Consider the following 16,187-nt stretch of genomic DNA (forward strand, 5'->3'; position numbering starts at 1 on the left):
TAATTTTCATAAACATTTACAGAGATTTTGGGCCTCCATTCATTCATTGTTGCACTACCCTTCCCAATTTTGAACCATACAGTGTCTCCTTGTTCTGTTCCGACAACTGCCTCCTGGTTCAAGTAAAGGTTTTGCATAAGCACAATCAAATGTTCTGGAATTCCACTCTTCTCAGAGTCAGCCACAGTTTGTTGTGATCCACATGGTTGAGTGCCTTTGCATAGTCAATGAACAGAGATAGACATTCCTCTGGTACTCCCAGCTTTCATCCAAGATCCATCTAACATTAGCTATAATATTCCTACTACCATGGCCTCTTCTAAACACTAGGATGCTAAAAAGGGAGCCCTGGTCATATAATCTGGGGCAGTTGCACTCCTAACCCAAAGGCCACACCGCTCTGGTGCTTCTAATCAGTGGCTTCAGTGGAGAAAGTTGAGCAGTCTCCTTCAGGGCAATTTATAGCCTGTAAAAGCCAACAGAGAGTCACCTAGGAGTTGGTTCTAACTCTACAGCAATGAGAGAATTCGTAAGGAAACATGAGGGCAGTCTGCTCCTGGCTGTAGAGGTTTCCCCAAAGAGTCTTAGAGGACTCTTTGTTTAATAATAATATGGAATAATTGAAAGTGAATAATGATATTCATGTGGGAAAGTGCACAGATTGTTATCTGTCTAGCTCAATAAATTGTCACACCCGACCAAGAAACCACAGAGACCAGCAACCCCCAAGGCCCCACTGTGACCCACCAGTGGGCTGTGGACCTCATCTTTCCTGGACTGTGACCACAGGCAAGTGGTTGGAGGCTCCTTCCTTCCTGACTGTTCTTTGGGGTATCCTGTGTGCTGAGAACTGGGGAGATGAGAACAATTCTTCATGTCTGTAGGTTTAGTACCTCCCATGTGTGGTCAGGCACCTCATGTGTGCTTGCCTGGTATTTGTTGAATCAGAAGGAAGTGAGGGCCATCATTTTAACTTGGAGAAGAAATTAGGGCACAGCCCCATCTCCATTATTCAACATTCTAGCACTGTTGAAAAGCCTCCTACAGTGCTTGCCAGTGTTGAACTGAAGGCTCAGATAAGCCCTCAAAGGCTGAGTTCTGACATGAGTTCATAGAGGCTGGTGCACAGATAGACCTGTGAGGAAGGATGGCAGACTTTTGTCAGCATTTATGGATCGGGAGCTATTTGTGTCCTCTCAGATTTGATACGTGAATACTGAAAACAGCAGAAACCCTCTGAGCCCCTCAAGTTGTACAGGAAATGTGACATAGACGGGGGGGGGAGGCCCCAGGGGGGATGCCCTCAGCACCCTCTCTGCTCTCAGGTGGGCATTAGGTAGTTCCATTGGTGTCATCTTGGCACCTCCTCTCCTCCATTGTCAACCAGGGTTGTGGCACAGCACATGGAAAGAGGCAGAAGCAGATGGCAGTTGCACTGTTTGTTGACACACAGAAGCACAGTAGTTGGCTTCAGCTAGCTGTGACAAATGGTGATGATGCATCCACTTTACATCAGAAATCTTTACTGCGAAAACCCTTCTTCCACAGAGAGTGTTTTGAAGGGCTGAGAATGAGCTGTTGATATGCATTTTTAAGACACCAGCTTAATGGCAAAAGATTGGAAGGAGCATGCCAAACTCTCCACACAGCTTGCTGGGGTTGATTATTTATGGGGAAATGTCTTTTTCTCCTTTATATTTTTACCTGCTTTCCAAAATTGCACAATGTGAGCATGTACTTTTATAAAGGGGGAAAAAAATTTAAAGGAAAAAGATACTGGAAAATTGCTTTTAAAATAGCTAGTACGTTCTCATTTATACATATAAAAATTGTTGAATGTTCTGTTGTGTATGCTTTCATTGCAGTAAAAGAAAAAATGTCAGTATGTTTCAGAGTTTTAAGAGCCGTGGACATCCTGCTATCTTGCTGTGTGTCTGTGTAAAATAGAGTTATGTGGCCTAGTGTCTTAGTTTCTTAGTTAAAGGCCAAGAAAGCATATGATTTACATTGTAAAGCTCACTGCCTTTCACTTGGGAGGCAGAACAGTCTTCATGACAATTCCCAGCCTCCAAACTTACAGCTCTGTGCTGCATGTATTGTGAGTGTTGTCTGGCCTGAGGTGTTCTTGCTGTTAGACGCCATTGGCTCAGCGCTCATCATAGCACCCTGTGCACCACGGGTTGACACCCTGCCCAGTCCTGCACAGTCCTCACAATCTCTGCTCTCCTTGAGCCTGTCGCTGGAGTCTGTGTTAATTCATCTTGTGGAGGGCTTTTCTCTCCTTCTCTGAACTTCTACTTTACCAAGCATGAGATCCTCCCCCAAGAACTAGCCCTTCTTGACAACATGCCCAAAATATGTGAGACAAAGCCTCACCGTCTTCCATCTAAACTCCTGGCCCCCAATCCCTCAGCTCTTTCTTATTGAAGCCTTTTTGAAGAAATGAAAAAGTACCTTGAGGCTGAATTTTTATAAGCTTAAAAAGAACAACAACAACAACAAAACCACACCCTTGACAGCATCATCAGTCAATAAAGTAAAAATGACATGATTGGATATGTCTTTCCCATGGAGTGGTGGTTGAACATCTTTAGAAATGTTTTAGTGTTGAGGAACCTCTGAATGGTTCGTTTGGGTCTTTTTGCAGTTAGATATCATCACATCACTAACATGCTAAGGCCGTTTTGGACCCATATCCTTGGAATCCAAGAATGAGCTTTGTGACCTGACTGAGCTGGAAGCCATAATGTAGCCTAATACTTGAAGTGGTTTTTCTTTTCCTTTTAGAAGAGAGGGGTTTTTTTCATGCTAATGTTTTTGTTCAGCCAAGATCCATCTAACATCAGCAACAATATCCCTAGTACCAAGGCATTTGACTGTGTGGATCATAACAAACTGTGGCTGACTCTGAGAAGAATGGGAATCCCAGAACATTTAATTGTGCTAATGTAAAACCTGTACTTGGATCAAGAGGCAGTAGTCAGAACAGAGCAGGGCAACACTACATGGTTCAAAATTGGGAAGGGTGTACGCCAGGGATGCATCCTGTCTCCATACCTTTTCAACATGTATGCAGAGCAGATTATCCGAGAAGCTGGGCTCTATGAGGAGAATTGTGGCATCAGGATTGGTGGAAGATCTATTAAGAATCTGCGTTATGCAGATGACACAACCCTGCTTGCTGAAACTGAGGAGGACCTCATGCACTTGCTGCGAAGGGTCAAGGACTGCAGCCTTCAGTATGGACTAAGGCTCAATGTCAAGAAGACAAAGATTCTCGCCACTGGACCAATTGGCAGCGTCAGGATGGATGATGAAGAGATTGAGAGTGTTCACAGCTTCAGTTTACTCGGCTCCACAGTCAGCACTCTTGGTACCAGCAGTCAGGAAATCAAAAAGCGTATCGCGATGGGAAAGTCTGCTGTTAGGGACCTCTCAAAGGTACTCAGGAGCAACAGTGTCTCTATGGAGACTAAGGTGCGCCTGATACAGGCCATGGTCTTTGTAATCGCTTGTTATGCATCAGAGAGTTGGACAATGACTAGGGAGGACAGAAGGAGAGTGGATGCTTTTGAGCTGTGGTGCTGGAGAAGGGTACTGAATGTACCATGGACTGCCAGGAAAACAAACAGATTCATCTTGGAGAGGATTAAACCAAGCTACTCCTTGGAGGCAAGGATTCTGGGGCTTCGTCTGACATACTTTGGACATGTTGCCAGGAAGGACGGGGTCCTTGGAGAGGGACATCATGCTTGGGAGGGTGGAGGGACAGCGCAGGAGGGGAAGACCCTCTATGAGATGGATTGATTCAGTGACTGGGGTAATCGGGATGGGTGTGTCAGAGGCGGTGCGGTTGGCGCAGGATAGAGCAGGGTTTAGGGCTGTTGTGCATAGGGTCGCTATGAGTCGGAAACGACTCGACGGCACATAACAACAACAATGTTTTTGTTGTTGGTTAGGTGTCATTGAGTTGAATGCAATTCATAGCGACCCTATGAACAACAGATCTGAACCATGTGCCATCCTCATCATCTTTAACATGCTAGAGCCCATCGCTGTAGTCACTTTGTCAGTCATCTCTTCAGGGGCCCCTCCGTCTTTCCAAGCATGATGTCCCTTTCTAAGGAATAGCCTCGTCTAGTCTGAGAGCCGAAGCGTTGCCATCCTTGCCTCCAGGGAGCACATTGGTTTCCCTCAGTCCTGTGATACAATCTCACTGCTGTTGAGTCAGTTTTGACTCATAGCCCCTACGCTGGGTTTCCAGGGCTGTAAATCTTTACGGGAGGATTCTGCCCATCTTTCTACCTGGCGGATTCCACCTGTCAGAGACTTGCAGCCTCTTTGCTAACCTGTGCAGCACTCTACAGACTGCACCACCAGAGCTCCCGAGGGCAGCAGTTGGCACTTCCTTAAGCATACACCAGTTCCCAGATACCGTGCTAAATACTTTCCCAGGTTGTCTCACTGCACTTTCACAGCCACCCCATGAGGTGTAAATACTACCAGCTTCCTCATTTTACATTGAAATGAATTGCAGAATTGACTGAATCTCCTCAGAGAGCCAGCACACTGCTAGCCTGAGGGATGAACCAGAACTTAATCCTAGAGCCGCAGGCTCAGAGCAGATCATTAATGCCTCAGCCTCTCTAGCCCCAGGGAGGGGAGGAAGCATTTCTGACACCCCTTAACCTACCAAGAGTAAAGTCTCTTTGAAATTAACACTGAAAAATATGCTTTTCCAAATAGTTCTCTGTGGCAGGAAGCATGTTAAGAAAAGGAGAGTAAAAGCAAGCCCCTTGCCATCTAGTAATAGCAACCTGTGATGACCTAGTGCAGAATAAAGCCAAGTTCCATCAGGTTTTCTGACAGTGATCTTCATGGAGACTGATTGCCAAGCTTTTATTCTGATGTGCCGTTGAGCAGCTTCTAACTTCCAGCCTGTGGTTAGTAGACAAGTGTAAACCATTCATTTCACCAAGACACATAGATGAGGAGGAAAGACTCTTGGGGAAAAAATCCCAACCAACCATAAACTGTTCTCCAGGACCTCCTCCTTAAAAGGGGTCATATCCTTAAATAACAACAATACCAAACTATGTTAGTGTTTTCTCTGATCAGAAGTTGTTTTCCTATGATGTTAAATTATTCAGGGAAACCTTTGTGGCTTGGTAAAGCTTCATGCATCAAAACTTATCCTTTCCATCCTGCTTGCTCTGCAGATGTTGCACAGAAAATGTGCTGTGTTTCCCTTTTTGAGAAGTTGTGTTTCGGGAAGTCGGTCTCTTCCGGGGCTCTCAGGAGTGAGGATCTTATAGACACAGGGTACTGTATTATGGCTTTCTGTCTATGATGCGTGCGCCTGGCCTGTTCGTTGCAAGTTCACGCACTCCTGACAGCTTAAATTTGTTGTTGTTGGGGGAGAAGAAAAATTGAGATGTCAGAGCCCTTCAGCAAAATCCTCAGAAGATTAACATTGTCTCTTTATCGAGGCAAGAGGTAAGCAAAGGAATAGATTTGACTCAGTTTATTGGACTTGACGCCACATGTGTGTCAGCCTGGGATCAATGACTTCTGTAATTTGCTTAATCTCAGAATACATTCTTTGGTGAATCCATAATCATGGGTGGGCCTTTTTTTGAGCACTCATATTGTGAGGTCCTGAAATCTTCTCTCCTGAGTCTTGCCTTATTCTGCACATTGTCTCTGCCCTCATTCTCTCCTTCCTTTCTCCCCAAGAGAGATAGCCGTGACAGCAGGCCCGAGGGCAGAGGACATGGTGTGCAGACCAGGGAGAGTGCCCATGCCTTCCACCCACAGAGCAGAACGTGGCAGTGCCTAGCGATTCTGCGTGCACATAACCTACACACAACTCTTCTGAGAGTTGGTGTTGAAGAACTTGGCCCTCCACTCCTTTCTCTACTTACCTATCGGTTTCATGAAGCTCTAGATGGAAACTCAGTCCTCTTTGGGCCATGAGAGAGAGTGGGTTTTCTGGTGCTTCACTGGTATCAGGCTGACCTTGGGTATAGTTGTTGTGAATGAGTCTGGGGAGCATGGGGACCCCTCAGGCTCATTTACACTTTAGGAAGGGAAGAAGGTGGGATGGTGTGAGGTGTTTTATTCTAAAAGGAAAGGATGTCATGAGGACAGAGGTAGGGAGCAGAAAGGAGAGAAAGAATTGGCGAGTGATAATATTGGATAGAGGACCTGACCACTCTTTGAGAGGCTGACCTCACCCTTATCCTATGCTAGCAAAACCTGATGCTCTATCAGATTTGCCTCTGAACCCACACACAGCCTAGAAACTTTGCTGTGCTGAAGTTGAATAGTGACACAGGGCCCTTCTGAGCTTCAGATGGAATTTCGCTAACACACTCTTTATACAAGGAAAGTTAAACCATCTCTTGCCAAACAGAACCCAAGAAGAGCATTGTTTACAAGACTGTAGTTCTCATAAGCAAGCTGGAAGGGGAGATTGAAGGGTTACCAGGTCTTGGCCCACTCGTAGGCCCCTGGTTTCACTCCAGGGTCTCCTTTCTTCCCACCCCTTAGAACACTACATATACTCTTATTCCACCTAACTTTCTTCCTTGGTTTATCTTAGTGTCAGAGAGGTGAGAATATATATAGTGAAACATTTGATAATTCAACAGTGTTTATATATTTAGTTCAGTTGCATTGATTACATTCATTATGTTGTACAACCTTCACCACTGTCCTTTTTTCCAAATTATTCCACCACTGTTAATGGAAACTTGGTATCTCTCTTTTTTTTTTTTTAAACTTGGTATCTCTTAAGCAATGTTCCCACCATGCTGTCTATTGTTGTTGTTGTGGACCACCAAGTCTGAACCTAGTTGATCCTCTAGTGAGTTTTCAGAGGCAGTTATTCGTACAGAAGGAGATTGCCTATCTTTCTCCTGCAGAGCAGCTGGTGGATTTGAAGCATATGCCTTCAGGATTACAGCACAGCCTCTTGCCACTAGGCCACCAGAACTCCACATTGACTATTTTCTGTAAACAGGATTATGGGATATTTGTTCTTTTGATAGTAGTTTATTTCTTTTAACATTATGTTTTCAAGGTTTGTCCATATTGTACCTGTGTTGGGACTTTCATTTTTTTATGGCTGAATAATTTTCCATTGTTTGTGTGTTCATGTTGTCAGGAAGCACTAGACTTTGAAAAAAAAAAAGACATCATGCTTTGAAAAGTAGAAAGTCCTCGACAGAGAGAAAGACCATCAGTGAGATGGGTTAACACAGTGACTGCAACAGTGGGCTCGAACATGGCAGAAAATGGGAGGATGACACAGGGTCAGGCTAGATTTTCATGTGTCGTTCATGGGATCACTGTAAGTGGTAGTTGACTCAGTGGTGCTCAACAACAACAATGTGTGTATCTACAAATTTTATCATCCATGTTTTTGTTGTTGTTGTTGTTGTTGGTGGTGGTGGTATAGACTGTCGAGTTGGAACAACCCATAGCTGACTCTCCAGTGGGTTTTCAGAAGCAGTAAATTATACAGGAGGAGATTGCCCATCCTTCTCCTGCAGAGCAGCTGGTGAACCACGTAACTTTGCATTGGCTGTGTAATGCCTTATCACTAAACCACTTTTGTTGTTGTTATTGTGGGCCATCAAGTCAGAACCGACTCATAGATGCCTCTTCAGCTGGTTTTCAGAGGCTGTGGATTGAAAAGGAAGAGATTGCCCATCCTTCTCCTGTGGGGCATCTAGTGGATTAGAACTGTGTGCTTTTAAGATTGCAGTACAGCTTCTTAACATTAGGCCACCAGAGCTCCCTAATCCTCTAGTATTCTTTCAAATATTCTTTTTAGCAGGATAATCCTAGTATTTGGCATAATGAAGTTTAATGAAATAACCAGAGTTGTAGATTGGTGTTTTTATTCCTTGTGATAAAAATTGGCAAAGTCTCAGGGGCCCTAGACTGAGCCCCAAGGAAGGTGAGAGCCAGCCAGAGCATGCTGGGATGCTGGATGATTTGGCATTTTATAGGCTAAAGTTCTGCTTCTGGTTTAAAATTTGTAATGGAAATTTGCTTTTAGAATATAGTTAGTCTTGACAGAATTATTCAGGGTATTTTTATTGAATGAGGTAATGAGTCGAAACCCATAGTGAAGTTCCTCTCAGCGGAATACATGTGGTGTGGGGAAGACGCCTGTCTGTGCTGTGGGCTAGCCAGATGCAATGGGGATGGGAAGTGAGATGGATTTGCTGCCTAGCCAGCAGGAGAACAAAGGGGGCATGACTGGCCACTGAATGGGAAGCAGAGATCAAAAGCAAACAGAATCTTTTAGGAAAAGTAAAAACCCAAAGAGGAAAAAAATGATGGAGAATTGTGGTTGAGAATGAAGGATGAGAAATACAGACTTTATCTAGAACATGGCAGCCACCCAGCACCTGCTGTGTGCCAGGCAGTGACTCGGTTCTCTGGACAAGAAATGAAACATGAAATGACATCATGAATGAGCTAATATTAGAACAGTACCTGGTTTGTAGTCTGTGGCATATGGTTGTTAAAGAAATAAGTTCTTTAGACCAAAAAGCAAATATCAATGGGGATAGATGGTATAGATGGTGGGTTAATAAATATTTCTCATACCAGATGCAGTGGTAAGGATCTCAAGATCAGAAGAGGGAGAGGATATTCCCCTAGACGGGCCAGACATATGTGATGAAGAAGGTAGCATCTAGTTAGGCTTCGCTGAAAAGACAGGTGACTCCAAGGCAGGATGTCCAGTACCTTGTCACCTCTTCCTGGACTATACCCATACCTTGCCATTCTTGCTCCTTGTATGGGGAATACATGTCCATGTGTCCTCCTGACTGTACCCTTGACTTAAAACTCCCCGCCCCCAACCAGATAAAATTAATTGCTGTTGTCATATCTGACTCAAGCCCCTTGTATGTCACAGTATAACTTCTCCATAGATTTTTCAAAACTGGGACCTTTTAGTAACTGGTCTCTAGGTCTGTCCTCTGGGTGGATTTGAGCCACCAACCTTTTGGTTAATAGTCAGTACATTGATCTTGGACATCCTCCTGTGTGGTTATAACCCAAGTGCTGTCTTCCAGCTTATAAGTGCACTGTAATGAATTAAAATCACCAGAAAGCAAGAAGGGGACCAAGACCTGAGTGTTTGGGAGATACACTGCTGTGTTTATTTGGGTGTAGTGACCATTGAGCTCCCAGAATGACAAGTGTGTGGGAACCTTTCACTGCCTGGCAAGAAGTCAGGCATTCATCCACAGGTTTCTCTCATGTTTTAAAAGGAAGTTGCTAACTCCTCCTGGTTTTCATGGCATTGCACTTAGATACACATTCGAAGGTTGGTGGCTTAAACTCACCCAGAGGTGCTGCCTGAGAAAGGCCTGGCAGCTATTGAAAACTCTACGGTAGGTGGTTGTACCCTGGCACACGTGAGGTCACCAAGCATCAGAATTGCCTCCACAGCCATTGGTTTGGCTTTGATCCTTTGAAAATAGACTATCATAAAACATAAAAATAGAAGAGTAAAGTAGGAGGGGGAATGGCCCACAGTTTTACCACCAGAGATAAGAGATGCCAAAATGTTACACAATTTTAAAGACACTGTTTCTCTTCTTGGACTGTAGAGCTAAACAACCGTGGCTGTTTTGGCGTCACTCTCTACAAAGAGAAAGTTATTCTTAGAGCTTTTAAAAGAAAAGGGAACAATAGTGTGTATACAATTTCCAAGCAAATCAGGGGTCAAGTGGTACATGCGTGAGTTCTGATAACATGACAGGATTCTGTCTACGCATTTAAGTTTATCTCATTCTGGAAAGAATTTACCAGAAGGAAGTTGACTTTGAAGTGTTCACATCTTGCAGGATTCTTTGATTTTATTTTTTGTGCTCCAGAATTTTTCCAAACTCACTACCATGGAGTTGGAGCCCACTCATAGCTGAGCTTCCAGTGGGTTTTCTGAAGCTGTAAATCACATGAGAGTAGTTTACATATCTTTCTCCCACAGAGCTGCTGGTGGATTTGAACTACAGAGAGGTGAGGGCTTTGGGCACCATAGGACCATGAGCATCTCTCTGAAAGGGCCAGAGGGAGTTAGAAGAGCATCAGCTCACACTGCTTCAGAGCAGAAAACAGTTAAAGAGCCCATAGCTCAGCTTCTTGGTGCCTCTAGAGCCACAACAGTAGCAAGAGGTTCATTTATTTGTTGCTGACTCACAGACTCACAGTTATGGTACCAGCAATGGGGTTTATTACAGAAGGAAGTTGGAGAATGGGGGAAGCAAAGAATGTCACCAAAATAAGTCCAGGTTTTAACCCAAGAAGTCTCAGGCACAATTCCCCAGTGAGTCCAGGCTCTGGTTTCAGTTCAGCAGTCAAATCTACATCATCCAGCAAGGTTTGCATCAGCAGTTATAAGTCAGCTTCTCCTTCAAGCCTCTGGCAAAAACAGCAAAAACCTTTAACTGTGGCCAGCATAAATGCAAGAAGTCTCAGGTAACACCTTGCCATAGTCTCTGTAACTCCATCACCAGAGTCTTAACAACAGAGTCTGTTCCAGTCTCCCTGAAGTCTTGCTGTCCTGTGTGAAACACACTCTTTCTCTTATCCTAGTCCTGCACTTGTTGAAGATTTGCAAGACCATGTGTCTGCAATTAAGGTTATCTGGAGACTAGAGGAGGCTAACTGTAATGACTTAAAAAAAAAAAAAAGGGTAAAAAAGCCAAACACCACAACTTTCCAGCTCCCTCTTGAATAGACCACCAGAGCTAGTAGAGGAGCATATCTCTTTGGTACACTTCAGAACAACTTCAAATAAGAAAATAAAACCTGTTAAAGAAAAATAATCTGACTAGCGAGACTTCCAGGGAGCTCTGGTGGCTGAGTGGTAAGGAGTTGGGCTGGCAACCCAGAGGTATACTGTTCGAATCCACCAGCTGCTCCATGGGAGAAAGATGAGCAATTTCCTCCTGTGCAGTTAATGCCTCTGAAAACCCAGTGGAGGGTCAGTTATAGGTTGGTTCTGACTCAGTGGTTCAAAACAACAAGAAAGACTTCCAGATCTTTTCATTCCCATCCCTAACTATCACCACTCTGGGACAATGCCAGACCATGCTCTGTGTGAAAAAGCATTTTAAAAAAACCAAACAACAAACATAACCTTGTGTGTTTATCCACAGAAAAGGGTCAGACTTCGGCAGCAGCGGGGTCAGGAACTGACGGCCAACCTATGCCACCCTGGATCACCATAGCTCGGCCGAAGCACCGAGGACCCGCGGACCTGCCTCCCAACCAGGAAGACAGGCCTGGGGTGCAGAATGTGATGTCTGAAGTGGGAAAGCAGCCCAAGCCCCCGGAGAGGGCCCAGGTGCGCAGAGCAGTGCTTCCTGTTTAACTATGGGGAGCAGCCAGCTGGGGTGAAGGCCCCCAAGCTAAGGGCACATCCTGCTTGGTTATCACTGAGACCACCTGTCATGCTGGCTGGCATGCAGGGGAGGCTCAGCCATGACTATTAAACCTAGTTATACTGTTTGTTGTGGGGAAATGGGCTGTGTGTATGTGAGAGAGGAGGGAGAGAAAGAGATGCGCTCGCGAGAGGGAAATGAATCACTCAGGCAGTGTAGACAGCTCTCTGCTTCCTGCCTCCTAAGCAACACAGTTCAGCATCTGGAGAAATGAAATTCAACCACTTCTCAGTGAGTCATGCAGCAATGTCAACAGTTCTCCCTTGGTTCCTTGCTCAGTGGTAAACGAGCCTGCTTTTGCCGCTGTGTTGGTTACCAGCTGGAGCCCCTTAGTCCTCACCTGGGGCTTCATCCAAGGCTTCTGTTTTGCTTCCTGGACACCAGTGCTTAGAAGGAGGCCAAGACTCATTTTGTATTCCCCTAACAGCCATTGGAGAATAAATAAATCGGTAAACATATTTCAGCAATGAGCCTGCGCCCCTTCAAATCATACCAACTTCATATAGATTTGGGGTTTTAGAAAAGAAATAACAACCATCGAGTCCCAGCTTAGGGCATCCATGGTCACACACACCAAGTGTCACAAAAAGAAAATTTTAAAAAAATATTTTTTTCCAGGCACAGTTTTTGTTTTCAGATGGAATCCCTATAGTCTAGTCATCTGGCCTAAGAACAGGGCCTGGAAAGAGGCCGTGACACATGATTAAGATGAAGGCCAGCCCAGGTCTCAGCAGCTTGCATGTTAAAGCTCAGGACCAGTACACTGACAAGCCAGACTTTTCTGAAGAGAGTGCCAGCAGGCATGGTGCCTTTTGGGAGAGAAACCACATGTAATCAGGTGATATGTGTCTTTATTGTGTCCCAACAGGAGTCCATGAAGCAAGCTGACTTTGTCCGAAGTAAGTCTTTCCTGATAGCACCTGCTAAGCCTTCTGTGGAGTGGAAGCATGGGGCCAAAGTCAGTCTCAAAGAGGGACTGCAAAGAGGAATCTCATTGTCCCATCAGAACTTGGGTATGAAGCCTCTAAATCTTACTAAACACTTTGAATCAAATGTCTGGGATTATTCTTGCCATTTTTGTTCAGGAAGGTAGTCCCACATCACTGCATTGGTGGGATAGTGTGAGCCTCTTAAGTCTGTTAGTCACCTGCATTATATATGAAGTCTTTGCAGATATACATATTAATGAATTTTATGTTTGGGATCACGGTCAAGACCTTGACAGAGATTTTTTTTTTAAATGTAAGAGGCTTAAAGGAAAATCCCCACTCATCTATCATATCTCTGTTTTTCTTTTTAGCGGCTCAGTCAGCAATGATGACAGAGAAAGAATTGAATCAGCTAAAGAGAGCCAGTTATGCCAGTTCAGATCAACCATCCTGGATGGAACTTGCCAGAAAGAAATCGCAAGCGTGGAGCGACATGCCTCAGATCATAAAATAGATTGACTGTGTGCTAATAAATAATATCTGCTCTCTTTATGAGCCACGTAGTTAAAACTTACCAGTCAATCACAGCAAACAAACTGTGACACTTAAGACGGATTCTATCATCAAGTTCTGGGGGAGAGAACTCAGGGGAGAGGAAGACAAACACAGCCATAATCCTGGGCCAGACGGCCCTAACATAAAAACAACTTTGAAGAAGGCCAGGAGCGTGTTCTTGTGTCCAAATGGATGAATGTGAATTTTTTTGGCATTTCTTTTGTAAGGAAGGCTCAGAAAAGGTGGGAAATGGAAATGAAACATGGATGAAAAGTGAGACATGGTTGCAATACAAGAAAAGCTGTTCTGGAGTGTGTGTGGACTGTGCTTGTATCTGAGCTAAATCCACTGTGTCTGGTTACTGCCTTGCTCTGTGGACTCTGTCTTCTCTTTTTTGTGCTTTCTAGGCATGACATTTATGATAAAACAGGGATGCCATTTCTAAGAGCAGCTATCAAACAGTCTGTTTTCCTAAAGATGAGCCACTCTAAGACGAGAAAGGAACATTGCAGGGTTCATCAGTTCATAGACTGTTTCTAAAAATAATTTTTAAAGACTTTTTTTTTCCTGCCAGGCATCTGTGTCCTTAAGCCACTGCGCAGTGCATTGCCTGTTCTATATAAGATCCAAACAGAGTTTCTGTCATCTGCTAAATGTTATTTCCATTCACATTTATAGGATGTCTTCCAACATTGAGTTAAATACTTTCTGTGGAGTTTGATTTAATACATATGGAGTTCAAAATCCCAGTTGAATTGATTTTAGAGTTTGCGCTTTTAGAAAAGGGTTGTTGTTTTTTTTTCAATAAAAGTTTTTATGTTTCATTTTTGAAAATCAGAAGATAATGTAGGATTTGATTTGTTTCTCAAGTCATCCATCTGTCTGTCTGCCTATCTTTCTCCCATATCTCTCTCTCAGTCTGTTTGGCACAACACACTAAAATATATCATTTCCTGAAAAATTTTTATTCATTAGCATCTAATTAATCTAACTGGTACACCTTTTGAAAACTGGGTTATTAATATATTCAACAAAATTAAATAATACTGGAGGAAAATTTTTTAAAACTGCAAGCAGAAGGAGAACATATATTTGGATCTCAGAATTGTGTCTGAGTCTCTATTTTTTAAAACATTTCTAATTTATGCCTTTGAACAAATTAATCTCCATAGTAATATGGACATGGGACATTTGGACCATGGAATCAGTAAGACCTCATCTGTTTTTATTTGATGTTTATGAATCCTATAATCTCCTCCATGATTTTGTTTTCTATCTTCAATAATAAGGTCTTCTGCATTTTGTTTTCTGTCTTCAAGAATAATATTTTTTTGTAGCTGCTAGAACTACATAACTTGAGGAGATCTCCCTTTGTTGAACTCAAAATACAAAGCACCTGATAACAATATACTGCCTAGTGGCTCTTCACAGCTTAATAGACAAAGTCCTGGAAGAGTATTTTGTTCCAACCAAATGGATTTATTCATTGCATTATCTCAGAATACATCAGTACAGAAACCTTCAGTGAATATGTTCTAAACAAGAATTCCATCTATCTAGCCTTGATACAAAAAGCTTAAACAAAATATTTTAAAATTAAAAGCATCATATAGTGCTACCTCATATGTGCATGCCTGTGTGTCTAAAAAGTATTAGCTATAGAACACCCTACACTGGCTGGCTGTGTAACAGTGAATTATTCTTATGCAAGTTCAAATTGAAGATGAAGAAAATTAAAACATGTCCTTGAAATCCAAAATAAGACCTTGAATGTATCTCACCTGAATTTAAAAACCTTCTTAAGTATAGATTTGACACACTGAACACTAATGACCAAAGATCAAACAGTTGTGGGATGACATCAAGGATATCATCCATGAAGAAAGCAAAAGATCATTAGACAGGAAATAAAGGGGGGGAAATGGAGGTCCTGGGAGACTCTGAAGCTTGCAAAGGACCAAAAGGAAGCCAAATCAAAGGGAAACAATGCTGACAGAGAGAGCTAAACAGAAGAGTTCAAAGAGCACAGCTAGAGAAGACAAAAGTCTTAGAATGAAATGTACAAGGAGCTGGAGTTAGAAATGGAGGAACATACTTGGCATTTCTCAAGCTGAGAGAACTGAAGAAAAAAAGTCAAACTTTGAATCACAATACTGAAAGATTCTTTGGGGAAAAATATTGAATGATGCAGGAATCCTCAAAAGAAGATGCTGAAGGAATACACAGTCTTTGAATCAAATAAGAATTACTTGACACTGAAAGAAGAAAGTGTAACAATGAATGAATGAAAATCCAAAATCTCTTTAGGTGTTCATTAAAATAAATAAAATAAAATAATTACTTGACACTGAAACATTTCAGGAAGTATCATATGAACGAGAACCAAAAGTACTAAAGGAAGAAGTCCAAACTGCACTGAAGGGTTCGGGGGTGGCAGGAAAGCCTGAGGAATTGATGGAATACCAGTTGAGGTGCTTCAGGAAATAGATGCAACCTTGGGCTCACCAACCTCTGCCAATAAATATGGAAGACCTGGCTAAGTAATTGGAAGAGATCTATATTTGTTCCCATTCCCCCCAAAACATGATCCAATAAAATGTGGAAATTATTTAATATCAGCACTGGTGGCCTAATTATAAGGTCAGCAGTGAGTCGATTGTGACTTGATGGCACACAACAACAAAAAACATTAATATCACATAAAAGTTAAATCTTGCTGAAAATCATTCAAAAACAGATGGAATAATACATTGACAGTGAACTGCCCAGAAATTCAAGTTAAATTCAGAAAAGACCATGGCACAAGGGATAGCATTACTTATGTTAGGTAGATGTTGGCTGAAAGTAGAAAATTCCAGAAAGATATTTCCTTCTATTTTATTGATTATGCAAGTCATTTGCTGTGTGGGTCATAGCAAATTATAGCTGACATTGAGAAAAAAAATGGGAATTCCAGAACAATTATACTCATGCAAAACATAAACATATAGTAACAAGCTGTTATCTGAACAGAGCAGGGGAGCACTGCATAATTTTAAATCAGATAAGGTATGTCATGGCTGTATTCTTTCTCCTATTCAATTTGGATTTTCTCAAAATAATTTGAGAAGTTTGAGTAAATGAAGTATGTGACATCAAGATTGGAGGAAGAGTCATCAACAACCTGAGTTACACAGGTAACACAATCTTGCCTGAAGAAAGTGAAGACAACTTGAAGCTTTTGCTGCAG

The 16,187-nt window shown here is 42.7% G+C and overlaps 1 protein-coding gene across 1 annotated transcript in view; it reads left to right on the forward strand.

Annotated features, from left to right (window-relative positions):
* KIAA1211L (KIAA1211-like ortholog) overlaps window positions 1-12,917 on the forward strand; it is a 77,386-nt gene extending 64,469 nt beyond the window's left edge. Inside the window, exons 7-9 of the mRNA XM_006879488.1 lie at window positions 11,190-11,377; window positions 12,343-12,487; window positions 12,775-12,917. Coding sequence (XP_006879550.1) covers window positions 11,190-11,377; window positions 12,343-12,487; window positions 12,775-12,917 — 476 coding nt within the window. The remainder of the gene's footprint in view (window positions 1-11,189; window positions 11,378-12,342; window positions 12,488-12,774) is intronic.
* The last annotated feature ends 3,270 nt before the right edge of the window (window positions 12,918-16,187 follow it).

The sequence above is a fragment of the Elephantulus edwardii genome, unplaced genomic scaffold (assembly GCF_000299155.1).
Source record: "Elephantulus edwardii isolate Elephantulus edwardi_28Jun2011 unplaced genomic scaffold, EleEdw1.0 scaffold00003, whole genome shotgun sequence".
NCBI lineage: Eukaryota > Metazoa > Chordata > Mammalia > Macroscelidea > Macroscelididae > Elephantulus > Elephantulus edwardii.